At 33.1% G+C, this 27,621-nt stretch overlaps 1 protein-coding gene across 2 annotated transcripts in view; it reads right to left on the bottom strand.

Moving 5' to 3' along the window:
* Nucleotides 1–2,880: 2,880 nt before the first annotated feature.
* The window catches only part of LOC117171540 (uncharacterized protein CG10915), a 33,344-nt gene continuing 8,603 nt past the window's right edge, over nucleotides 2,881–27,621 (bottom strand). Inside the window, exons 4-7 of one of the 2 annotated variants that reach the window (XM_033358942.1) lie at nucleotides 19,574–20,192; nucleotides 15,380–15,475; nucleotides 11,889–11,998; nucleotides 2,881–3,898 (exon numbers count right to left, since the gene is read on the bottom strand). In XM_033358942.1, the coding sequence (XP_033214833.1) occupies nucleotides 3,518–3,898; nucleotides 11,889–11,998; nucleotides 15,380–15,475; nucleotides 19,574–20,192 (1,206 nt within the window). In that variant the 3' untranslated portion in view covers nucleotides 2,881–3,517. The remainder of the gene's footprint in view (nucleotides 3,899–11,888; nucleotides 11,999–15,379; nucleotides 15,476–19,573; nucleotides 20,193–27,621) is intronic. The other variant, XM_033358943.1, reaches the window with a different exon arrangement.

The following is a 27,621-nucleotide window of genomic DNA, read 5'->3' on the forward strand; positions in this document are numbered from 1 at the left end:
AATTGTGAATACCCTTGAATTATTGATCAGGACTAACCACATTCAATGTGACTACTCCCTAAAGTTCTTTTTAAATATTCAGTTACCCCATTTTGTTTCCCTTCTGAATTACTCCTTCTAGTTTTCGATTACGAAAACCCCTATTCAGTATAACTAACCATTTGTGTTTTCTGCCCGCCCACCTGGATATGACCACCCCTTAGAGTTTCACTTACTTCATGGTTACCCCTTATTTTATTTTTGTTCTCCCTTTCAGAGTGCCCTTTTAGCCAATCGTAAATTTGCGCACTTATGTTGTTACGTCGTAACACGCAATTTGAAGTTCGCGCGAATCTTGCCTAGCAACTGCGTAAGAAACTACCGGATGGTGGAAAGGAAGGGACATGAGTGTCACGTGCCTTAAGCCGGGCCCGATCGCGAGAGTCTCGAACGCGAGTCTCTGGATTCAGACGTATCGACATCGTCGTCATATATTCCGTCCATGAAGCTCCTCGCGTCGGCTGCTTTATCGAGCTAACCGCCTCTTTCGTGAGTGCACCTACCCATCCGGGTTGATCGTCCTTAGAGACATCTCGCCTTTCTGGGCTGAATCTTATCAATCGTGGATTCCGAGAATCCGTCAAGATTTGCGACCGCGTGTGAAGACCCGACTCAAGGCACGCGTCCGTTGTAGCTTCTCGTTGTAATTCAAAATTCTGCATCAAATCTCTCTCACTTCATGTGAATAATGTGCTTCGAATAAATCTGGGGTTTTGCGCCTTTTTAGGCTTTTTCCAGTAAAACGTGTTTTCATTTGCGGACCTAAATTTTCCCCCGTAGATCGCGAAATTTCTTCGATTAGGAAGGTTTTCAGCAAAGAAGGAAGAGAGCAGAACATGCAACATCGGCCGGATCATCGTTATTTAATTAAGTTGTAGAACCGCTTAAGGCGAAACAATTCAAATCAAAACATATGTTTAAGACCACGACTTAAAGCAGTTCCAAAGCAGTTTCTGCTTTGGAACTATAAGTTTTTCTAATATATTTTCTAATATATTTGTTGAATTTTGCCGTAGAATTTTTGCATTTTGAAATGTTAGGTGTTGATTTTATTTTAGTAAACAAGATAAAATTTTCACAGGAGGTTAGACATGGTAATTGCGTGACCATATTTATAAATTATATTAAATCATACGAATCAATGTTTTGAGAATCGGCTCTAAAATATTTAATTAGAGAGGAGAGAATTAGGAGTGAGACCAATTAGATTTCCTACATGTGGAAGGACCATTTGTCATAGCCCATTCTGCTTGCCCCGCAGGAAACATCATCCCCTTCATTCTGGAGTCTAGGACACTTGCACAAATACTCGTACATTGATCTTACATGGACCGCGAGAATACATGCTTCGTACCCCCCAGGTGGAGTTAATATTGTTCCCACGTGGACATCGAAGACGCTGGATTTGTTTCTCCCAGGGGAATCGAAAGTTCTAGAAGGACATGTGGAAGAAGGTGGTACCGAGTTCACCCATCTTATTATAAAAGGGTGCATTCTTGGATCAGACAGCAATACCAGTGGTACTAGAGTAGTATCAGTTCCGTTCAATTCAGTGCGGTACCCGTAACTTGTACTTTCTTGGATCGTAATCTTGAAGAAAGGGGTCTCCTTATCAATGAATAGAATCAATAAAGAAAATTATCAATTTAAAATAACCACATCACTTGTGCGTAATACAAAATTGAGATGAATATTACCATAGCCGGTATGCCCCGAGCTGCGTTAATCGTTTTTAAAAATGATGTAATGGTTTTCAACCAAGGTTTTATTACTAAAAAAGACCGTAGGTATGTACCATAACAATGGTATGTTTATAATGTTCTGGCCCACCATATTAATTACTTAAATAAAAAACTACCTTCATGTACATAGCAGAGATTGTTTTTGTCTACGATTTGGAACATTTACATTAACCTGATGAGGTCCTACGATTAGAGCGCGAAACATAATTTGCTTTTTACAACACGTAATAAATTGATTAAAAAACCGAAAACCTACCATCTCTTTTATTAATCATTTTTACAAATCGAAGATGAAAATTGAAAATCCATACTGCATTAGTGGAAATTATGGGTACGAAAGTGAAAGAGGGTAAGAAGGAGATCGACTTTGAGAAATCCTGAAGTTCCGAGAATCGGCATAAAGATCCTTATTGTCGTCCCATTCGCAGAAAAGAATGTCAAAGCTTTAACGATTTTAATGTTTTAGGCATAATATCATGTAATGTTCCGTTAAAAAGAAAGGAAATAAATGTGTTAAATTTTCCGAGAAAACGCGTATCTTTTCTTGCAGAATAGACTGTATTTCATTTGTATTTAACAAATTATGAACAATATAAAATTAATCAATGACCTACGCCTCAGAGAATAATTATCTAAATCAGCAAGGTGTGGAACACTAGCGCGATCCACGAAAAACGAAAACTCGAGTTTCATAAAAAATATAATGATAGCTTCTAAACGTCAAGATATTCTCAAACATATTTTCCGTTTTGATTTCGACTGTCCTATTGATAGAGTCTGTGTCTTTCATATAATTATTTTTCTCGATTAATACTCTTTTGCTTTTTCATTTCTATCAGAGCGATAGAGAATTATATTTTGCTTAAGCTTTTGTTTTCTTTAATTGATTTGTAGATGTCATTTCCAGATTTCTCAACTCACACCGGAAAAATAGAAACACGAGACAGGGGCTCTTGTTTTGACAATGATAGACCTTCTGCGCGGCATTTCAGCCAACATATGGATAAGTCTTTTTCGGCTTTAACCGAAAAAGTATGTATCCAATGGAAGTTAGCGTGTTGAAAAAAGTATCCAATGTACTCCACTGGATACTTTATTATTTTTTCAATCCCTATTTTATCTACCACTCTTTAGGAATCATCCAGTCCGTTATAGTACTCTAAAGCTGATCAAGAAAAACTAGTATCTGCTAACATTAAATTGGGTAAATGACGAATCATATTTTTATTAATTAATCTAGACATTAGAGTCGTTGCGGACGGCTCATATAAAATGGTCTCTTTTGAGCCGCGCAAATTAGTGTATAAAAATACTATCTACCATATGACTAAATGGTACAAATGGTTTTCGTTGATGAATCTTCTTCCAACTTTCTCTTATCGCAAGCTGATTTAATTAACCTCAAATTAATTTTGCCCTAAAAAATAATGTTTTTCCAACCAATCTAAATATTTACACTAATAATTTGTCGGTCGTCGTTGAAAAAAATAAGTTGAGGGGAAAACCATTTTTGGACAATTTAATACCTACAAAATAACCTTGTATTTTGTCAACTGTTGCGAAAAAATTATCAAATTTCATAATTATGTCAAGTAAAGAAATTAATCAGAAGCCTTTTGTCCTAAATTAACTATTCGCACTTATAATTAATCTTTATTCACAATCTAAAAGATATCTCTTTGTGAAATGCATTCATACGTCCTTAATAACAATTATCTCACCATTGATCTTTGAGTTTAAATAGCATTACTGACCTCTTCTTCTGTGGAGTGAGTAGTAGGAACCGCAATGGGTTGTTGGGCTTGAATGTTAGTAGCATTGGGAATAATTGGTTTCCCAAATTTAACAGCATCCGTTGCCAACTGGCTGGATTCAGTCCTCCGGAGGTAGGCAGCTTCTTTTTTCGGCGGCACCACAGGTTTGTTTGGCGGAACAGGTGGTGGAACTCCACGTGACACAGGTGGTTTTTTCGCTGGCAATATTCCTGGCGTTGGTGAAACTGGTGCAGCGCCAATACTAAATACTGGAAGTTTTCCTGGTGTTTGCGACGCTGGAACGACCTTTGTCGGGACAGCAGGATTCATAGGAGCCGGAACAACCGGTCGTTTGTGTGCAGCCTGGGGAATTAAGATACACCAAATCCTTTTTTAGAGATGAGAAATTTCACTCTTTCCCACACGTCTCAGAGATTTCTTTTTTTTTGTCTCTAATCATTGTTTGTTCTACTTAGTGCCAGTGTACCAAACCAAAAGCGGGGAAATAATGAAAAGAAAAGCCAGTGGGTGAGTGAAAAACGGAAAATCATTCAAGCCAATACCGAGTTAATCTTGCAGAAACTCTCAGTGTCGAGCTAAGTCCTCTCTACGCAGGACAAGCGACGTGAACTTTGCTTCAAAAGAATTCCAGATCATAAAACCAATCAACGGATCTGTAAAATCAACAGAAGATAAAGTAAAAGTGCAAAAAATGGATTCTTCTGCAGACTTAAAAAGAAAATTTACGCCGTTTTTTTCAGGAAAGAGAGCCGAAAACTAAGTAGTGCTACTAAAAAGGTGCTTTCAGGAAGATAAGCAAGGAAACTTAAAAATAAAGCTCAGAGGTAGATTACTTACGTTTTTAATATTAGGATTCAGTATACGTACATACTAAATAATAGTTTTATGTACACACCTTAAAACGTATATTAACAAGTGGTACCTAAAGGTTTTTCAATTTATAAAATGCATCGTAACGAAGGGTGTCGCATAATTGGTACTGACTGCACTATACATTCGAGTGTTAGAAAAATACATACATAGTTCTATTTTATACAAGGTTGCTAGGTAGCGTTGAGTTCTTATAAAATAGTTGAAAGTGAGTGTAGAATTGCGAGGCTGTTGAGTGGGATCGCGGACCGAGATTTTGGGCTAAAGAGTCGAAAGTGTAGGCCAAGTGGTCGTAACGTTTTACTGTATTACTTATATTTGTTACATTTATTAAAATTTACATAAACAATCTAACGTGTGGATTTTTCATTGTGTCAAATTACGCGTTAGTTCAAGACCGTATAGTTAATTTAGATTGAACTCTAACAATTTCAGAAGTGGGATAGTGGCCCATTTCCACTAAATAAGATTTTTTTGAGTAGCGCGAACCCGCGAAAATCGGAAAATTTGGAAAAATTCCGGTAACCAAGCAAATCAATAAAAACAAAAGAACATGGTATCGAAAAGAAAGGTTCTCGATTGTTCTCGCGTGTTCCGTAAATTAATATTTCTATTTTATATGTGAGAATCAATTAGATATTTCCGAGAATAGTGATTAAAACAAACAAAAAATAGTGAATAATGAGAATGGATCAACAAGGAGCAGTTGGAGGATTAACTACATCTCCTGATTGGCTTGGTTGGTCAAATCAAAAGAACACGGAAGGTCAAGAGAATAGACGATCAAGACGTTTCAATCCTCTACAGAATCAGCAGCCGCTGAATAGCAATGTTCAACCCGGAGATCTAATCAGCCCAGTTTTAAATGTCACAAATCAAATTTCGCAACATGGAAATGAGTTTCAGGGAGATTTTCAGCAAAATATGTCGCAAGTCCTAGCAGATATGACTAGACTTTTGGATCAAAACGCAACATTACTGCAAAATGTGTCACAGAAGAAGCAGCCCGAAACATTTCATTACAACGTTCTTCCGGACTTGTCGCATAATATTATGGACTTCACTGGACTGGAAGGATCTTCAGAAGCAAGAGCGTGGTTGAAGCAGTTGGAATCTACTGCTACGTTACATTGTTAGACTGAGGCTGTAGCTTTTGAAACAGCAAGAACGCACCTAAAGAAAGCAGCAAGAAACTAGTATCTGAGTCGAATTGATACCATTCAAAATTGGACTCCATTCAGTCAGCAATTTAAAGCTACTTTTACGATTGAAAAATCTTTAACTGAAAAATGGAAGGCAATGGAACAGCGATGTCAGCGACCAGGAGAAGATGTTCGAAAATACTTTTTTGAGAAGGTTCGACTACGCAAAGAATTGGAATTTAGTTTGACTGAAACCAAGACTCAACTGGCAGTTGGACTATTGTCTCGTGATACGAGCTCCATAATAGCATCACAAACATATCTAGACCTTCACAATCTTCTTCAAAATATTTTAATGTAGAAGGATCTGGAGAATTCAAGAAAGCAGCGTTTTTCTTCAAGACGTGAGAATTCTGGAGCATTTGATCAAAGGAAGGATAAAAGTTTGTCTTCGAGTTTGATACCGGATAAGAAGGAAACTTCAACAGCGACTTCAAAGGAGAGCAACTACGTTAGAGGCAGCTGGAAAAAAGAATCAAGTCCGATTGCAGGTGCGGAGCGCGCGTGTTTTAGATGTAATTCGACCAATCACTACGCAAAAGAATGTCCTGTGAAACGCGAAATTAAATGTTTTCGTTGCAACGAGACAGGTCACTTGGCAAAAGATTGTACTAGGCCTAAGAAACTCGACGAAGGTAAGAAATGTTATTACTTCTAATTGCGATCCATCTGAGAAAAAGTATTTAAAGAAGGCTTAAATTAATAATGTGATTCTCGATTCTCTGGTAGATCATGGATCTTCGGTGTGTACCATAAAAGCTTCCGTTATGCTTAATCACGGTTTGAATTTTTAAAACGTCCAAATGAATTGATAGGTTTTGAAAGCATTGAAGCCACGACGCGCACTCCAGGTATAATGAAGACCAATATAAAGGTTGACGAGTGCTCAGCTAATGACATTTGTTTCAGAGTGGTGCCAGATAACGCGACTAATTATGATGTAATCATCGGTAGATCTTTTACTGAATTGCCTCATATTGCATTTTATAAATTCGGTGATAAAATAACTTATTGTCATGCAAATAGTTTTCCGTTTGCTAAAGAATCAATATCGAGTCAAACCTTGAAGAGTTGAGACCAAGTGTTAACGAAAAAGTTAGTATTCACCCAGGATCAATTAATTTTATTAATGTACTAGTCGGTGATTGTGAATTAATGTTGCCTTATGAAAATATAATTGATAAAGAGGTTAAGTTATCGAAAGGGAAAATTCTTACAGATAAGATTTGGACAATAAAAGAAATTCCAGAAATAGAACAAATTCACCCTTTGCTAGCCCGTGCTTTTTAGTTACTAAGGCAGATGGATCACCGCGTCTAGTTGTCGACTATCGGCGATTAACCCAGATGACAATTCGAACAAACTTCCCTCTCTCAAATATCGATGATGGTCTAGATCAATTATATGGGTCCAAGTTTTTTGCCACTTTAGATTTGTCATATGGTTATTTACACATTCCATTAACTGAAAGTGCGAAAGAAGAGACGGCTTTTATAACTCAGGATGAGACGGGTCAATTTGAGAGAGCAATGTTTGGTTTGATGAATGCCCCATTCTATTTTTCTAAATTAATTAAAAGGATTTTTGGTCCAAATAATTCTAATCTAGCTCTTACTTATTTTGATGACATCTTGATTTATGCCAAGACGTGGGAGGAATTTATACAAAAATGAAGCCAGGTATTGGATCTTTTGATAAAAGCAGGGTTAACATTAAACTTAAAAAAGTGCAAGTTTGGGTTGTCTAAAGTGGATTACTTAAAATTTGTAATTGGAAAAGATGGAATGCAACCAGGTAGAAAACACATTAGAGCAATTGTAGAGTTTCCTCAGCCGGAAAATGTGCATGATGTTAGAAGGTTTGTAGGACTTGCAAACTTTTCGAGACGTTTTATTCCGAAGTTTTCGTGTTTGATGGATCCGTTAATTGAACTTTTGAAGGACGGTGTAAAGTTTGTCTGGGGTGAAGCTCAGAAATTTTCTTTTCAGAAAATCAAACAATTGATCAGTTCGGAGCCTATTTTGGGTCTTTATAATCCGCTAGCAAAACGTAATGAATTGCATACGGATGCATCAGCAAACGGATTAGGAGCGATGTTATTTCAACAAAACGAGGGGGAGAAACAGAAATTCATTTACGCAATCAGTAGGAAAACCTCAGAAGCGGAAAAATCATATCATTCTAGTAAGCTAGAATTGTCGGCTGAAGCGTGAGCAACGATTCGATTAAGACCTTTGCTAATCGGTATTCATTTTGACATTTTCACGGACTGCCAAGCGTCAGTTTATATTGACAAGTCAAAAACAACTAATCCACAAATAATTCGTTGGATCAGTTCTCTTGCTGATTTTGACTTTGATATACACCATCGCAAAGGTGAGAATATGCAACACGTAGATGCATTATCTAAAGCAACGGTAGAAGATGCTAATTCTTTTGTTGAAACAGGTACGATTTTAAATATTTCGATGCGCGAAGATGAGATCTTCATGTACCAGAGAGTTGATGAAAAATTAGCCAGGAAAATAAAAATTCTAGAAAAAGCCGAACACGAACGTACACGAGCGGAGAAAGATGAATGTCAAGATTATGTATTAAGAGATGGTTTACTATACAAAATAGATTACAAAGATAAAAATAAGGAATTGTATGTCGCACCAACAGCCATGCGTAAAGCGCTATCAATTAAGTACCACGATTTGTCCAGTCATTTTGGAATTGATAGAACGGTATCGAGAATTAGAGAACATTTTTATTTTCCAGGAATGCGAAGATACGTAAAAATGTTAGCAAAAAGGATGGTAGGAAAGCAAGCCGGAGAATTGCATCCTATTCCTCCCGGAAAACGACCATTTGAGGTTGTTAACATTGATCATCTTGGGCCATTTGTAACTTCAACTCGTGGAAATACGTATATCATTGCAATTATTTGCAATTTAACAAAATTTTGTTAATTATATGCAGTTAAGGATACAAAAGTGCCTACGACGATCAAGAGGGTTGAAGAATTTATTTATAGATTTGGTTCACCTCAGAGAATCATTTCAGACAAGGGTACTAGTTTCACAGCTAATAAATTCGAAGAATTGTGCAAAAGATTTGGCATCAAGCATACGTTAAATTCAAGTAGGCATCCTCAAGCCAATGGGCAAGTAGAGAGATTGAATCAGACTATTTTACCGGCTTTACAATAAAATCTTTTGGACAATAAAGGACTAAGATGGGATTAAGATGTAAAGAAATTAGAATGTGATTTTAATTCGTCAGTTTGTAAATCAACGGGTCGTGCTCCGTATGAAGCTGTATATGGTTTTGTACCGCGTGATGAAGACGGTCACATTAGAATGATAACGAAAAATTCTGAGACTTTTACAAATCCAGAAGAAATTATAAATGAGATTCGAGAGGCGATTGCGATCGATCAAAAGAAAGCAAAAGATCGTTACGATAAGAACCGTAATACTGAAATTAAAGTTGAAATAGGAGACACTGTATTCGTTAAAACTAACACTGTATCAACAGGTGAGTCGACTTAATTTCAATCAAGAAAGAAAGGACCAAGCGTAATTATTGCAAAGTTACTATCGGACACGTATAAAATTCAGAAATTATATTGTAAAGGTAAAAATACTCCGACTACTGCGCATGTCAGTCCAAATTTGAATAAAGACGTAAACAGCAATTTAAGACCTGTTAGAGAAAGACGGAAACCGAGTAAATTAAAGGATTTTGTTTGTGATTAATAATTTAGTTCAGGTATAATGCTCAAGAAATTATTTAAGTTTCGTTTATGCTTGGGGACCAAGCATCTTTCAAGGATGGCCGAATGTTAGCAAAATACATACATAGTTCTATTTTATACAAGGTTGCTAGGTAGCGTTGAGTTGTTATAAAATAGTTCAAAGTGAGTGTAGAATTGCGAGGCTGTTGAGTCGGATCGCGGACAGATTGTCGGCTAAAGAGTCGAAAGTTTAGGCCAAGTGGTCGTAACGTTTTACTGTATTACTTATATTTGTTACATTTATTAAAATTTACATAAACAATCTAACGTGTGGATTTTTCATTGTGTCAACTTACGCGTTAATTCAAGATCGTATAGTTAACTTAGACTGAACTCTAACACGAGAAAACATTTTATGCAAAAGTGCATTCGAGTAGAGAAACTCGACTCTTTTAAAGCAAGATACTACATCACTTTGGAATGGGACCTAAACTTCTCAATGTTTTCAAAATACTAGGAATTTAAGTTTTTCTTCAAACAATTCTTAAAATATTGTAACAATAAATACGTATCATTGATATGATTATTAGATATCAAAGAAGATAGAGACATAGGTAACTTGATCGTTTAGATTCAATGAGTATTCTTTTTTTCAATCCTTAAATATCCCTGGAATAAATTCTTTCTGATATAAATATTAATATCTTCTAGATAAAAAATCCTTTACAGAATTTTGAGTACTGAATAACAAAAGCTTGAAAAACTGATTATCACGATTTTCGAAATCCAACTTCTCCCCAGAAAGGAAAAACTTTAATTTCGATAAATGATTGAATAAATATTTTACTTATTTTCTGCGGATTGGTAACCTTTTAACAATATATATTATCCAATTATGTAGTTTGTTACGTGATATAATTTATAATTATATACTAGGGTGGTCTTTATTTACTCTGGTGGATTTTTTCCAAACATTCCCCCCCCCACCCCCCAATATTGTGGGAATTACCAAAAAATTATCTCCACCAAATTTGAGCGAAATAAGTTAATATTAACATGTGGCCCAAAGCACTCAAAGTACGTAAAATTTGAAATACAGATAATTTTTTTATATTCCATCGAAACCATTTGCCTCTGTACTATTATGACCTTTAAACTATGTTAAAAAAAGTATCTACACGAAATTTTTTTCTTCTTCAAAATTTAAAACATGGTGGATCCCAAAATTTGAACGAAAAATACAATTTTCACAATTGATAACAAAATCTCGTCAAATTCTTACAAGAGGCAGATTTATTCTAAAAAAATTCAACATAGCCGCTAAAATTATTATTTTTGAACTCATTATTTCTTTGTTTCTTGATAATATATTTTCAGGTGCCAATTAAAACGCAACATTATTATACAGAAACATATTTCTTAATTCATGAAAGTCAACATTACGAAAAATTAAAAATGGCGCCTTATGAAGAACTCAAAAACTTGTATTTTCTATGCTTATCGTACAAAGAAAGACCAAAGATTTTCAAATTTTGAAAAAAAAACTCAATTGTATTGTTACAATGTTTATGGTGGCAAGCAGATCTCGAATCTTTCACTAAATTAAAAAATAGCGCCTCATTACTATTTTCAAAAAGTTACAAAATTCTTACAAATTTAAACAAAATATCAAATAAAATTTCGGAAATTCATAATCAAAAAACAAAGAAATAATGATCTTAGAAAAATTGGGAGGACATCTTGATCTTTTTCAAGATTTTTAGTTAAAATTGACATCGCGTGCTATCTAATAAATAAATCTGCCTCTTGTAAGAATATGTGAAATTTTGATATTAATTGTGGAAATTGTAATTTTGGTTCAAATACAGAACCAAAGGATGCCGATGCAATATAAAAAATTACCTGCATTTGAAATATTACGGTGGTAACTGCCTTAGAAACTTCGGAATGCTTTGGGCCACAAGTTAGTATTAAACGACTTCGCACAAATTTGGTGGAGAACATTTTATTAGACATTCCAACAAAATAGGAGGGTGAGACCAAGAAGAATCCAAATTCGAAAAATAAGAACCACCCTATTGTATACTTAAAATAGCAATCCTGGACAGATCCGCCGATGGCGGAGTGATTTAAAATCCAAATATTCTCAAAAGTCAATCTTAAAAGAATAAGTAAACAGAACGAAAAACGTTGCTGGTCAAAAGTGATATAAGGAAAACAAATTATCAGCCTGAATAATTAAATATAAATATTATAGATATTCAAATTTCTGTGCACAATTGACTTTCATTCGAGATTCGCAGAATCTTGATTTATTCAAAAAATCAGGATTAGCACTCTTACCATCAAAGACTTGAGTTGGTTGAATTAATTGAAATCGCTTAGGAAGCAATTCTTGTAAGAGTTTGAACAGAAAATAACTTTTACCGGTACTACATAGAGCGAAAACATTGATTGAATGCACCGCATTTGAAAAATAGATAGTTTTCGAAAGTAATCGCTAAATAAGAGTAGGTTGAGTTGGAAAGTTAAAAGTTACCTGAGCCTCGGTGGGTGCTGGTGTTTCCGTAATTGACGTGGGGATACTGGGTGTGAAGGCAGCACCTCGTATCGCTTGTCCAGGAGTTACCGATCTAGCAATTCCTGTTGCTGAAAAATCCGAAATTTCTTATTAAATTACTTAAAAATAAAAAAACTCATACATAAAAAAACATTCCAGGCCTCGGAATCATTCGAGGAATTGTAAATAGTGTCAACAGTGGCTTTGAGATCCTCTTAAAATATATTTTTTAATCTTATAAATCTCTTAAAAATGTTGAAATCCATTGAAATACATAGAAATGCTTAGAAGTCCCTTGAAATTTTTGCTTGATTTATTCCCTAAAGTTTCCTAGAAATCTGTCGGAATTCCTTGAAATCTTATACACAAGAACGACAGTACACAATGGGTCCCCACCAGTTTAAAATAGACTGTTCACGTTTCCAACGACTGATTTAATGGAAAGACCGTTACAAGACAACCCCCGAAACTTCCGTTATATTGGCGTTCTTGTGTATATATCAGTTGATATCTCTGTAAATTCCTTGGAATCTTTTAAAATACCCTCAACTCTTCAGAAATCCCTTGAAATTTATAAATCCCTTGAAATTTATAAATCCCTTGAAGCATGTGAAATCCCTAGAAATCCCACAAATATCGAGTGAACTCCCATAAAAAACCTCAAAATCTATAATACCTACAAAAATTCCTTAAAACAAATATGAAATATAAAACCCTAAAAGATTTGACATCTCTTCAACTAAAATCCCTGGGAAAGTCTCCAATTTGTTTAAAGCCCTTGAAATCTATAAACATTCCTTATAATCGCATTGATGGAATCTTTTAATTTCTTGTTGAAACCTATGAATCACACAAATATTGTAAAATTCCTTGAAACTTTATAAATACTGTAAAAAAATTCCTTGAAATCTTTTAAATCTTCTGAAGCCATTGGAAATCCTTCAATGTTTTTAAATCTCTTAAAATTTTTTCTAAAATCCTACGAAGTTCTTTTAAATCCTTAGACATCTTTTCTAATCCCGTTTATCTTAATCCTTGAAATTTAGAGATCCAATAAAATTCCCTTAAATTTAATTCCATTTAATTCACTGTTTAAAAGTTTTCTAAAAATTCTTTGAAATCTTTGAAATTCTTTAATATCTTTGATACTTTTTTGAAGTCCCTGAAAATTCTTTTAATCTTTTGAAATTTCTGGAAGAATCTTGTAAAATACCCTAAAATCTTTCAAGTCCGCCGAAATGTTTTAAACCTTTAAAGTCCTGCGAAATTCTATAAAATTACATAGGTCTAGTGAAATCCCTACAAAATCTTTTCAATTCTTTGAAATCCCGTAAATTATCTTGAAATTGTTAATATCTTTTAAAATATCTTCAAAAAGTTTGAAAACTTTAAAATCCTCGGAATTCAGATTAAACTCCTTGAAATCTTTTAAATCACTCCAAACGCTTTAAGCCCCTATAAAATCCATTAAAATTTCTCAACTCATCAGTTTAAATTATCAACATATAGAAATGGACCGATAAAGCTGCGAAGAGAACGGAAATCGACTCTAGAGAGAGAAAAAACATGTGAGATGTACACCTTCCTTTATCTATTCTAGGACTGTGCCAAGTGAATCGAGGGCACCGGATATTGCCTAAATATTCTGTACAGTTTTTTTTAACAATTATAAACATTAAATTACAAATTTGTAGTTATAATACATTGAATGTTTAAAAACGTTCGTGAAAAATATCCTGATTCAGTTAGCTTATAAAAAGAACTTGCTAACTTTAACCCTTATTGATCCAATTTGTCCGTTTTTGTCCGTCAAATTTAAGCCCGGACAACTTTCTTAATTATGCTGGACAAGATCTGAAAATTTATTGGCGGGTATTTTCAAGTGTGCTCTTTCAAAATCGGATCCGAAAATTTCGAAAAAACACCCTTTCCCAACCTATTTTTTCAATTTAAAAAAAGAAACGTGATTTTTTAAGGTAATTTTTTATTAATTCGCATTTTCGATGCGAAAGAGATCTTCATAATAGCTGAAACCACAAAAACTAAGGCTCAAAATGTCAAAATAATAAAGTTATGCACACAAAAAATTCATTCTTCATCATTAGACGGTTGTACGACCACCCCTAAAAAACATATTTAGGAAAAACCGCCCTTTTACGGATTTTTCTGAAGAAAAAAAATTTTAAGTAAAAACATAAGAAAAAGGAACATAAAATATAAACAACAAAAAAAACAAAAAAAAAAAAGGATCTTTATAGTCTACTTCCACGCGGTAAGAACTGGAAACATTTTTATTGAAGAAATGGCTAAAGATTTTCATACGTAAGTACATACACAAATTTCAAACATATTTATCAAAAAATCATTAAAATCAAATTCTACGTGAATCAAATTCTACAGATTTTCAAAATTTCACCTTAATTTCACCTTATTTCACCTTATTTTATGGGATAATAACGAAATTTAACCTTAGGTAAAAAAACAAAACATGGTTTCTATTATCTGTCATATGTTTTCCCCCATTTTTACCTGTTTTCAAAAGCTGAAAAAACTTTTTAAAAAATCCGTAAAATAGCGAGTTTTCGCAAATATGTTATTTTAGAGGTGGTCGCACAACCCCTTAATGATGAAAAATGAATGAATGAACAAAGTTGTCCGTGCTTAAAGTTGACGGACAAAAACGGACAAAGTGGGTCAATAAGGGTTAAATTCTTCTTGAAATTGGATTGAAAATGCTACAATAATAATTCTCTTCTGATAACAAAAATAGAGTAAGAAGTGTCAGAAACTTAAAAATAGTGTCATACAATTGTTCAATTATTAAAATTACGTGTAATCTGAAAGCAAGAAGTATGCAGAGAAAAATTAACTTTATTTCTTAACAAAAATTTTCAGTTTTCTAACCATATATTTTTAAACTATTAAAATGAACTTCAACGTTTATATAAAATGTTATTATTTAGTCGACAAATGACCAAAGTTCTAATTAATTATTCCCATCTTTTCCCGTTTCTTCACTTAAATGCGAACGAAACTAATAGAGACCAATAAGAAAATAAAACTTTTTTTATTATAAGAGTTCGCTATTTTCGATTGAAACGTCTACTTTTAAATTTTTTAGGCATGCATTTAAATGTTTTGAACACTTTAAAAATCTTTAAAATCCCTTGAAACATTTGGAAATTTTCAAAACCTTTCTATTTTTTTAAATTTTGATTTTTAAGATGGCGTATATGTTATTTTTGTCAATCTAGCGAAGAAATTTGAAAATAGGTTTAAGGGCAAAGTAAGAAAGTAGTTGCATTTGCTTCATTCGAGAAACTAATAGCATTAGCGATTTTTTTAAATATAGTGGCAAAGCAGATGCATTGTTGAAAAAAAGTGTCAAAAAATGTCAATAGTGGGGTGAGTCCGAGGCTTGACATTGTGAATAGCAAACAGACAAATTTAAGACAAAATTAAGGACTTACTGGGACCACTAACAGGTACGCTAGAAACCGTAGCCGTAGGCTGAACGACTTTACTGCTGACCATTGGAGTCCCAGTGCCTAAAACCGCTCCCTTAACTGCAAAATATATCAAAATTCTATAACTTCTCTAGGTTTTTGAAGAATTCTTGCAGCTAATTATAATTCAAACTAAATTGTACGGCTACAATTTTCAGATAGCGAAATCGGGCCTCACAGTCCCTGTGGGATAAAATATGGGGACCAAAGGGTACTTTTTGTCACTCTCATAGGGTACTTTTTTGGCGCTCAAAGGGTAACAAATTCAGGATAAATTCAAAAGAATTCAAATGTATTGGAAAACTTTTTTAGATGGAAAAAATTATATTGATTTCCGTGAAATTGAAATGGATTTAGAGAAATTTAAGGTAAGTGAGAAGAATTCCATGAATACATTATTATTTGTTGGTTTAAATCAAATGAATTGAAAACAATTCAAAAATAGTTATAAAAAATCTACATACAAACTTATAAAAATAAAAAAAATCCATTGAATGACGTAGAATTGAGTAAATTTAGAAGGATTCAACTAAATTAAAAAAGTTCGAATGAATTTCAAGGAATTTAAAAGAATCCAGAGTAAATTAATAATAATTCAGGATGTATTGAAAAAAATAATTTCAAATCTCATCAAATTTTTGACATGCTGCTAATTTCTTATCGAAATAGTCACTAATAACTACAACACAAATTAAGTCAAATTCAAAAAATTGGAGAAAAAAAATTATTAAATAAAAAAAAATCCATTTATTTCAGTAACATTTGAGTGAATTTAGGGAAATTTATGGGAAACGAGAAGAATTCGATGAAATTCATCAAAAATTTAACTGAATTTAAAAACCAACCCAGGGAAATCAAAAGAATTAAAAAATACGAAAAAATTAATTGAATAAGTTTAAAACGAGTTTAGAAAAATTAAAGAGAATTTAATGAAATGCATAAGAATTTAAGATGAGTTTCAAAGGCTTCAAGATGAATTTAAAAACAAAATTTTTTTAATCCACTGAAATGAGTAAAATTGAGAGAATTTTGAAGAATTCAAAAGGATTTAGAAAAATTAAATCGCTTGACATTTTTGAAACCTTACAAAATCCCTCACTTCTTGTGAATAAAGTCTTTGAAATCTATTCATATATTATAAGATCCCTTGAAATTATATGAAATCTGATGATACTGCCTGAAATCCTGTAAAATATATTAAATTCCCTTGAAGGTTCTTAAACCCCCATAAAATCTTTGAAATCCATACAAATCTGATAAAATTCCTTAGAATCTATTAAAATATCATCTAACCTTACATGCCTTGTAAAAACATTCCATAACTTCCGAAATTTTAGGAAATTCTTTAAAACGACATGCAATTTTTTTAAATCCTTTAAAATGATTAAAACCCTTGAAGATCCCTTGAAACTGTTTAAATCTCTTAAACATACCTTGAAATCTTTTAAAATATCCTAAAATATTTCAGTCTTTGAAATCCCTTCATACTATTGAAATAAATTAAAAAATTCTGGGAATCTTTTTCAATTTTCTAAAATATTTCGAATCAAACATTATTCAACTTCTTTTAGATCCCATTAAATTACTGAAATGCATTAAAAATTTCTTTATAATCTTTTAAAATTACCTAAAATATTTAAATCCTTTAAAATCTATAACATTTGTTCAAAGATCTTGAAAATGTCAAGGAATTTGAAAAAATATGTAAAATCCTATGATCATTTTGTCAATCGATCATCAGGATCAATTGATTAAAAATTCAACAAATCGATTGAATCAAGTAGAATACAGTAAATTAAAAAAATGCAAGTGAATTAAAAAAATGCAAACGAATTCAAACGAATTAAAAGAATTTAGGCTAAATTATAAGAAGTCAGGGTGAATTCTAAAGAATAATCTAAAATTTCTTCCACTAAAATACGGGTAAATCCTGTAAAATTATCTGAAATCTGGGACAAATTTTAAAATACCTTAGGACCTTTATAATCCCTTAACATCATTGAAACTCTCGAAAATAGTATAAAATCCTGTGAAACCTTTTAAAATATCTTAAAACCATCTAGGTCCTGTAAAATCATTCCATATCTTCGGGAATAAAAAAAAGTCTTTATCACAAAATATTTTAAACCGCTCAAAATCCTTTCAATTTGACAAAAAATTCCTTGCAATCTTTTTAAATCCCCTAAAACATTAGAAATGAAAAGCTCTTGAAAATGTCTCAGAAGTTTTGAAAATACCATAAAATCTTAAAAATCCCTTCAAATTGGCCATTATTTTTTTAGATTTTTGTCTCTCGGCTTTCTCCCGGTAAATATTCGCGATTTCTTCCGGTTTAATTAAAAATATGCTCTTTGTTAACCTACACTTTTTTCTCGTCTATGATCAATTGCGGAAGTCGATAAGCATTAGAAAACCTTTTTGCATAAAATATATTGACTTTGAATCATATAAACAATTTAAAAATCCCATAATAATCCAATTAAAAAATATTATGCTTTACACATTTTTTAAAAAATAATGAATCATTAGTAATTTTGATTCGGAAGCGTCTTAAATTTTTAAAAAATATATAGAACGATTTTGAACATCTTAGAAAAAGGAGTTGAACTGTATAATTTCTAAAAAGAAGTGCTAAAAATTAAAAGATTTTATTTTTAATTGAAGAGTCGAGAAATTGAATGATTTCAGATTAAAATTTCGAAAATAGTACAATATCACAAAGTTAAAAATTTTGAGATTCGAATTTTGGAAATTGAATTATTTAAAATTCGAAGAAAATAAAATTGTATTATTTATAATCAAAAGCGTTCAAAAGTAAATGACAAGAAAGTAGAAGCTTTTAAATTCTGAAAAAACTTTCGAAATAAATAGTAATTTTAAAAAGGAAACATTAAAAATGAAAAATTTCTACACCGGAAAGTTAAAACTTACACGAATTCGAACTTCATTTAAAACTATAAAATAAATTTAACATAAAGATTCAGAACTCTAAAATTATAACCATTAATAATTACCGAAATAAAATTTTTTTATCTTCAAACCTTCCTTTAGAATTATTATTAATTCTTCAAAATTTTCAATTAAATATTTTTCAATTTGAATTGGTTTGATTCCAATTTTTGCAGTGGTACAATTTTTTAATTTTACATTCTAACTTGCTTCATATTAATATCTAGAATTATTAAATTCAAACCTGACAATTCCTGATATTTTCAACATTTGAATTTGAAACTTCAATATTGTTAAATTTAAAATTAAAAACTTTCCAAAATCAATCTAACAATTAATTAATTAATTAAACTCTCGATTCAAGGCCTGAAAGATTAAACCGTTTTAGAATTGGACATTCAAAACTATATATGTTTAATTAAAATTATAGACATTTTAAAAACTATAAATATATTATTAATAAGTATTACATCATGAAGTATCAAGTGACCTTCAAAACAACTGGATAGATTTTTACTAAAAAATGTGATTTCTATGAATAAAAATCACTGCCATTTTTACCGTTCAACATTGCAGAATTGTAAATATTATGAGAAATATTTCGAACATTTAAAGTAACATTATTAAAAAAAAAAAAAACTAGGAAACTTGAAAACTTTCCAGACTTGTAAAACAAGTAAACTATGAAATAGGGAAAATCTCCCGGTGTAATATTTCTCTCCCAGATTTATCCCGGTTCTCCTGGGTGGGTGACCACCCTAATTAAAAATGTATCGGAATCATTAAAAATGCCCTGGAACATTTCAAACGAATTCAAAATACTTCAGAAATAGGTATAGTCCCAAATTGAATAATGATTAACCCATGATCTACTTTATTGACAGAAAAATGACATTATTTAAAGTTATATAATAACTAAAATAATTAAAAATGTATCGCAATCATTAAAAATGCCCTGGAATATTTCAAAAGAATTCAAAACAATTCAGAAATAGGTATAGTCATAAATTGAATAATGATTAACCCATGAGCTAATTTATTGACAGAAAAGAGACATTATTTAAAGTTATATAACAAACAAAATAATATAAGCCCAAATCATGAAAATAGGGTACTTTAGGGACACCTACAGTGAATATAGGGGATACAGGGAGCGGTCTGTGAGGCTTGCGATTTGTCCACGATAAAATGAGAAATAGAATAACTTACTTTGAGGAGCAGTCGCAGGTCTAAGAGTTGGCATGGCTGCCAAATTGGCGGGCTTTGCAGGGGGTGGTGGTGGAGTGACACCGACAGTTCGCAAAAGCCCTCGGGCCTGCGTGTCTTTCCACGTTTCCATTTCCGCCTTCAGCTTCTCCAATTCCGCCTCCAGATCCTTGGCCTTCTTTTCTTCTTTCGCCAATGCTTGTCTGCACTGCTGCCTCTCAATATCAAACTGTGCAAGCTGCTTCTCCAACTCTGCCTCCATCTGCAGCGACTTTTTACTTTCCTCTTCCAAGCCTTCAGCCATAGAATCAATGCGGACCTTCTCCTCGCTCAAAATTTGAGCCAAGTCCTCAGACCTCTTTCTCTCTTCTATATACTTCATTATTATCTTCTTCCTCTCGGCGAGCAATAACAGAACTATTTGCTTCTGTCGACTTTTCTCTTCGTCCAGAGTGTCACTGAGCTTCTTCATATCTTGTTCCACTCGCTTCTTGTCTGCTTTTTCTAACTCCAATTCCTTTTTTAAGCGTGTTCTCTCCTTCTCGAGGCCGTAGGTAATATCGTCGCCTTGAGCTGTATCATGCTCGTGCTTCCTCTTCTCCTCTTCTAGTTCTTTGATTACCTGAAATAATTACACGGATGAAAAAATAGGGGTAAGAAAAATCATATGCAGCTTCAAGAACTGTTAGAAAGCCTTTTTAATTTCACACCGATTGAGTCGTACTTGAAGTATTTTCTATTAACAGGGACCGAGATAACATGTGCCAAAGGCCGACCTATTTTCTGTTTTTGGCCAATTGTCGATTCTCAATTCCACTGTCTGCTTGCTTTAGTCAAGCGAATTCAAGGTGGCCGTTTTAATCAAACAACAAAATTCCCGGTCATTACCCGGTTTGAAAACATTTTTCAAGGTCAATGGAATTCAAAAATTCGAACTCTAAAGCTAAACATTTTTCCATTTAAAGTAATGAACACTGAGCTGCAAATTACCCAAAGCACTCAAGTGAAACTTTTGAATTTTAAACTTTTAGAATCAAAGTTTAATAGCTTTTCATTAAAAAATTTTTTCATTAAAATTTTCAATAATTTGTTTGTATAAAATAAAAGCTACTAACGCTTCTCAAATAAACAAGTTTCAATGAAATGCAGTTAAACGGTCAAATAAAAAATTTGTAACTTTTATAAATTGTATAGTTCAAAGATTTAGGTTAAGGGCATGTGATACTTAGAAAATTGTCGATTTTACCAGTTTTAGGTTCCGACGGCTTTTTTTCTAGAATAATCAATATTTTGTCTTAAAAATTTGGGAAATGATAGCGAATATGCTAACGGACGTCCCCACACACTTTATTTGTGTTTTTTTTTTCAAAAAATTTTTTGATATTGCTAACAACATATGTACATTTGGAGGTTATGTATGTTACAATTCTTCTGTGCGTTACTTCCAAACTACACAATATTTTTGGCCGAAAACTTTGGAATTGCAAATAAACATAGTAACCAATCTCCCGGAACTAACCCTTTTTGCAGGCAATCAAAAAAGTTTATTTCATAAATAATTTCCAGATTATCGGAAAGGCAGAGATGAAAAACAACGTAACCTCAAAATAATACATATGCATAAAATTTTTATTTAGCACAATAAATTTTTTTGTTATTATCCCTCAAAAAAGAGTCCGGGGACGTCCGTTATGATATTTCATAGCATCTCCGAATTCAGTTTTTAAAATTTTTCATTTTTGTGGAAAAAAAGCCGGGGAAACTGTAAGTATCACATGCCCTTAAGTTCCAAAGATATAAATCCACGTTATCATTTTCAATGCTCTAAATGGAAGAATCAGTCAATGAATTTCAAAATTTTCAAAATTGAACGTTTACATTTTTTTCCTATAAACTAAACACTTGTTAAATTGAAAGTTAAATTATTTTCATTTTAAATAGTTTTAAAATCCTTAAAATGCTTCAAAATTTTATTTTAAAGTCTTGAAAAATCTACATGTTTTTTTTTAGTTATTCCAAATTGTAGATTATTTTTGAAATTTTTTCTGAACTTCTAAACATCTTTTAAAATAATTGTCATTTTTCCTACAATTAAAAAAAATCCTGTCATATTAAAAAAATTCCCTTTAAATTTTCCACATTCATTTTTCATAATTTTGTAAATCTTTTTTAATATTCTCTTAAAATTAATTTGTCAGAATAAAAAAGCATTTTGAAAATTCCCATAGGAATCTTAAGGAAACTTTTTTTTGTTATTCTAAAGGCTTGCACAATTCTTAAAAAGCCTCTACATTTTTATTCGAAATCTATATTTTGTGTCAAGTTAGACTGTGGGCTATTTATGCAGAAATTTCAGTACGAATAGCCGGATTATTCCAGTAAACGTAGACATTTAGTTTAAATTATTTGAAATCATGCCGAATTTTTAATTAATTTAAATTTTTTCAAAACTTCTAAATATCTTCAACTTACTCGAATGTTCTCTTAAAATAATAGATGTTCAATTGTTATGCATGCAACAAAAGTCAACAATTTGATTTTAGGATTACACTTTTTAAAAAGAACAAATAAACTTTGTAACGTTCACAATTTATTTTGGAATATTTGATTTATAATTACTGAAACAATATTCGAAATTTAATAAAAGCCTTGAATTATGAATACTTATATTATTTTAAAGTTATTTTAAAATTGAAAATATTTGGTGAAGTTTCAATGGGGCGTTTTTATTTGTTTAAATAATAAGACTTTCCAATTAAAACAGTTTAATTTTTAACGTTAAAATTGGTAAATTCTGAAATTGTGAACTAATTCCAAATCGCAGTGTAAAATCAAATATTATTCACTTTTTAGTCCTTGAAGTATAGTTTAATTTGAAAAATCATTAATTAATTTATATTCACCGTTGATCGACTATATATTTTTTTATCCAAAAATCTTCGACTTCAAATGCGTCTAATTTTTAATTGTTCAAGTGTTTGAAACTGCGTTTTAAAATTCTTTAAATTAAAATGTACGTTCAAAAAATGAAATCTAAAATTTCTAATTCTAAATATATTCTAAAATAATTAAAAAATAACAGTTTAACTAATTAATTTAAAAAACGGCTAAAATCAATGTTGACCGATATTTTTTCTAAAAACGTGCAAAATTGCCGGTAAAAATAAATAATTCACTGTCATTTCCCGGTCCAGCTGCCACTCTGTAAATGGAAAAAATTAAAACTCCGCTAAATTTTAATTTGAAATTTCCTATTTGCAATTATGCCAATAACATAACAAAATATTTACTCTGGTTCTCGAATTATCACGAAAAATGTGGAAGCATACTCAAGACGAAAATCAGTCAGACCAGTGGTGACCTCAATCTTTAATCTCTTGTTTCCCTTACGTTAACAAAAGATAAACTGAAATAAAAATTTTTTAATCGATTTTTTTTGGATTCGTTCTAATGCCGCTCGATAAACCGATTTTCGCCTTGAAAACACTTCAATATTTTTCATGATAATTCGAGAACTCAAAAGACGAATTGCCTACAAAACAGTTGAATTTTCAAACCCAAAATATAAATTTTCAAGAATAAAGTTAATTTTAAAAAGAAAATAGTTTAAGTTTCTATAAAATCGATGAATTTTTGAACCAAACAGACAACTTTTCTACAAAAACATTACTTGTTTAACCCAAAGATATGATTTTTCAATAATAAATTCAATTTTAATCAAACAGTTGAATTTCCGAAGAAATAATTGAATTCTCTACCAAACTGGCGAAATGTTAAGCCAAAAAGAAATTTTTCTTTACCAAAAATGGAATAGCTAAATTTCAGTTAAAAACATTAATTTTTAAACCGAATACATGAATCGTCAACCAGGCAAAAAGAGAATACTTTCAATCAAAAAGTTCAACTTTTGATAAAAAAAAATATTAACTTTCTACCAAGAGATAAATGGGGCTTCTGGTTTGGTGCTTGAGCGGGTCAGGCGCACCGCGTCCTATTAAGCGGAAATTAACGCGATTTTAGTAGCATACAGTCGCGGACTCGTCGAATTTACATTTTTTCGAAACATTAACGTACAAAGTCTCTAGGAGAGTGTTATCCAGAATTTTTGTAATCGCAGTGAGGTAAAAATTGGTCGGGAAAAATCATGAAGAATTATGAGGATATGTGCAGTGAGAGGGAAAAATTAGTTGTGTATTGGTTCACGCAGTTCAGGCACCAGAACCAGCTGAAGACGAGGGATATACAAACAACGCTTCTAGCGGAGAGAATGGCAATCAAACAAGTCAACAGAAGTCCCGCATCGGCCAAACATCAGGGAAAAAGAGAGGACAAGGGAAGCCTAGCAAACAGGAACTCGAAAAACAGCGAACTAGCAAAGCCACCGGAAGTTTGGATCCTAGCCTCGCGAAAGAAAGAAAGAGACGATGCCAATAACGAGAGGGAAAAAATTAAGATATTATTACGTTCTCCAAATATAACATCTAAGAATCAAAAGGATGGAAAGGAGCTTTGTGAAGAATCGATAGACGAGACAGACTCTTTCAGTGAGAAAATCCTGTGTGATGAAGCAGACGAAGCTCCAGAAAAATCAGGAAACGAGAACGCTTTAGAGAAAACTTTCTTTCGCATATTAGACTCTGGTGGGAAAAAAGAGGTAAAGAGGAGTTAGATAGATTTTTAATGGGTGGACTCAGTGAATTTATGAAAAGGGAATTAAGTGAAATCCTGGAATATGGGGGGGGGGGGGACTAGATCGAGAAGAAGATGAGGAAGGGGCCATTAGAGAGGAAGCAACAATGTCAGCTCTATCTAGATCAAAGGAAAGAGAAGTCAAATGGCAGGATGAAAATACTAAGCTAAGAGAAAGAATGGCTAGGCTTGAAAATAAAATTGAAGATTTCAAGAAAATAAGCAGAGGGCACTGCAAAACTTGGATATAAACAATGGAGTGGTGGGGAGTGGCCAGTAAGAGAGAGTGGCAACCAGTCTTTAGAGTTTGATAAGGAAGAGAAATTGAACCACAGCAGTGATAACGAAACTTCAACAATTCCAGACAGACTTTTAGATAGAGAATTAGTGTGGGAATTAGAAGAGAGAAGAAAAAGGAAAAACTGGATAAAAGTGGGTGGTTTTAGAGCCACATGCGGGCGCACGATGGCGAACGAAATGCAGATGGTACTCTGGAATCTGACGGGAATAAAAATTTACATTAAAGAAACGAGAATAATAGGAAGGGGTATCCTACTGAGGTTGTCCTCATGAGAGGAAACAGTTAGATTAATGAGGGTCAAGAAGCGGCTAAAAGGCACCTGCATCGCGGTAGACGACGATCTAACTACAAGAGAAATCGAGGTACAGAAATGGATAAATGGAAAAGTTAAAAGATACGAACGTAAAGGAGCAAATGCAAGCTGGAGCTACATGAAGTGGAGAATCGGAAATCTTCAGGGATGAGAAAGAAGGAGTGAAGGAAATCAGTAGATTTCGAGGAAGCGGGTGCAAAATAATTAAATGTTTGTCATGGAACATCTCGGGAGGAAGAAATCTGTTGGACTCAGTAGAATTTGGAGAGATTATGACGTGGTTATATTTCAAGAAACCTGGCTAGAGCAGGGGAGTACCCCTGACTTCCAAATCAAACTGGATGAAGATTTTATTTGGAGTGCTAAACCGGCCACTCTAGATAATATGAAGGGTAGAGCTAAAGAGGGGCACTTGATTGGAGTAAAGAAAGAATTGAGTGAAGGGATGTGTGTTGAAGAGTGGGAGTATGGAATGATCGTTAAAGGGGGCTGGAAACTAAACGGTAATCATGTCAGTATTGTAACTTTGTACAACAATGTTGGTTTTTCGTGATTTGAAGTTGAATTAAGCTACCTGATCGAAGATATGCGAGGTAGGGCAGATGAGGTTTTCTTAGTAGGGGATTGGAATGCCAGAGTGGGGGTAGAACAGGGAGGTAGTGATTGGGGCAGGGAGGATTTTAATAGGGGCTATTACAGGGTTAGAAACACGGAAGATAAGATATTAAACGCAGAGGGCAAAAAGTTATTCGAATTTTGTGAAGAGCAAGGGCTTAGAATATTAAATGGTAGATTACAGGGAGACATGGAGGGAAAGTGGATACATATCTGCGGAGACGGGAGGTCGGTTTTAGACTATGTAATTTTTTTAGAAAATAGTGAAGAATGTCCAGTCAACGAAATTAAAGTCCACGTCAGAACGGAATCAGACCATCTTCCAGTCAGTTTCTCTTTAAAATTCGGCAACCCTATTTACAACAGGGAACCCTTTTTTAGAAAGGAAAATAGGGAAATGACAACCCGTTTAAAATGGAAAAAGGATAAGGGAGAGGATTATGAAAAAAGAAATGGAAAATTTGTGGGAGGAATGCGAAGAAGATGAGGACTGGGAAGGTAGATGGGTAAGGTTCAAGAAATGCATTTGGAAGGCAGCAAAAGCGTTAGGATTACTATCAAAACATGGAAAAAAAGGGATATAAAGGTTCAGAAAATGGTAAAGGGGACTGGTTTGATAAAGAATGTGCTGAACAAAGGACTAAGGTTTGGGATTGTCTTAAAAAATACCTCGATAAAAAGAATGATGAAGGGAGGGACAAACTAACAGAGGAAAAGAAGAAACTTAAAAGATTATACGCAAAAAAGGGAAAGGAGAAACGGGAGGAAAAGTTTAAGAAGGTTGAGGAAAGTGGATGTATGGGAAGCTTCTGGCAAGCGATAGGAAACTTTAAGCCGAGAAAAAAGAGAAAGAGGGAAAGGAAAATAGGAAGAAAAAGATGGCTAAACCAATTTAGAAACCTACTAGAGATAGGAAAAGAAAAAGTAATTGACTCTGTCATAAATAGATATGATATAGAGTCAGAGGTGGAGAAAGAAGGGGGGTGGCAGAAGTAGAAAATGTTAGAATCGATGAAAAAAGGGGGGAAGCAGCAGCAGAAAGACAAGTGGGAAATGTCAGTGAAGAAGAAGACAACGAACTTAATGGCGATATAACTTTTGAGGAAATGGTAAAATGTATTAAGAAAATGAAGGTTGGGAAAGCTCCAGGAGAATATGGGATCCCTATTGAATTTATTCAGGGAATTCTAAAAGTACGGGCTCTAGGGTTACATAAAATAATAAATGGATTCTGGACAACGGCGAAAATAGCGGAAGGCTGGGAAAAAGCAGGAATATTTCCGATATTTAATGGTGAAGAGGAAGATGATACGGGTAATTATAGGGGAATATCTTTGCTAGACACCGGGTATAAAATCTTAGCAGCAATTATGGATGAAAGGATTCGGGAGTGGATAGAAATGAAGGGCCTATACAAGGAGAGCCAGGCTGGCTTTAGAAAAAAAGAGATCCACTAGAGATCACGTCTTCGTCTCAAACTGCCTTCTTAATAATAAACTAAAAAGTGAAGGTGGAAAACTCTATGCGGCATTCAATGATTTTAAAAAAGCTTCCAATATGGTGGAAAGAAAAAATTCTCTTAAAAAAATTGTTCAAGTTAGGTATAAGAGGTAGGATGCTAGAAATGATTAAAGAAATATATAGAGTAACATTAAATGAAGTTATAAAGGTGGAAGGGGTCACAGATTGCTTTGAAACAAGGAGGGAAGTCAGGCAAGGATGCCCGCTGAGTCCCACACTTTTTAATATTTTTATAGATGACACGGACGAAATCTGGGAAAGAAAAAATTAGGGGGGAACGGTCATAGGTAGAGATAAGATTTTTTCTTTTAAATTTGCAGATGATCTAGCGATTTTGGCGAATTTCCCTGAAGGGCTGGATCAAATGTTAAAATCTCGTAGTTAAAAAAAAATTGGAAGTTAACGTCAAGAAATCAAATGTTATAGTCTTCAGAAATAAAAGTAGGAAAAAGAATGCAACAGAAAAATGAAAGTTTAACGGAGAAAAATTAGAGGTAGTAGAGAAAGTTAAATACTTGGGGTATTGGTTTACATCAGGAGGAATGCACAGAACAAACGTTATTAAAATGGTAGGGAAAATGCAAAAAGCAGCCAATGCGGCATGGGGAGTCT

This window comes from Belonocnema kinseyi, chromosome 4 (genome assembly GCF_010883055.1).
Source record: "Belonocnema kinseyi isolate 2016_QV_RU_SX_M_011 chromosome 4, B_treatae_v1, whole genome shotgun sequence".
Lineage (NCBI taxonomy): Eukaryota > Metazoa > Arthropoda > Insecta > Hymenoptera > Cynipidae > Belonocnema > Belonocnema kinseyi.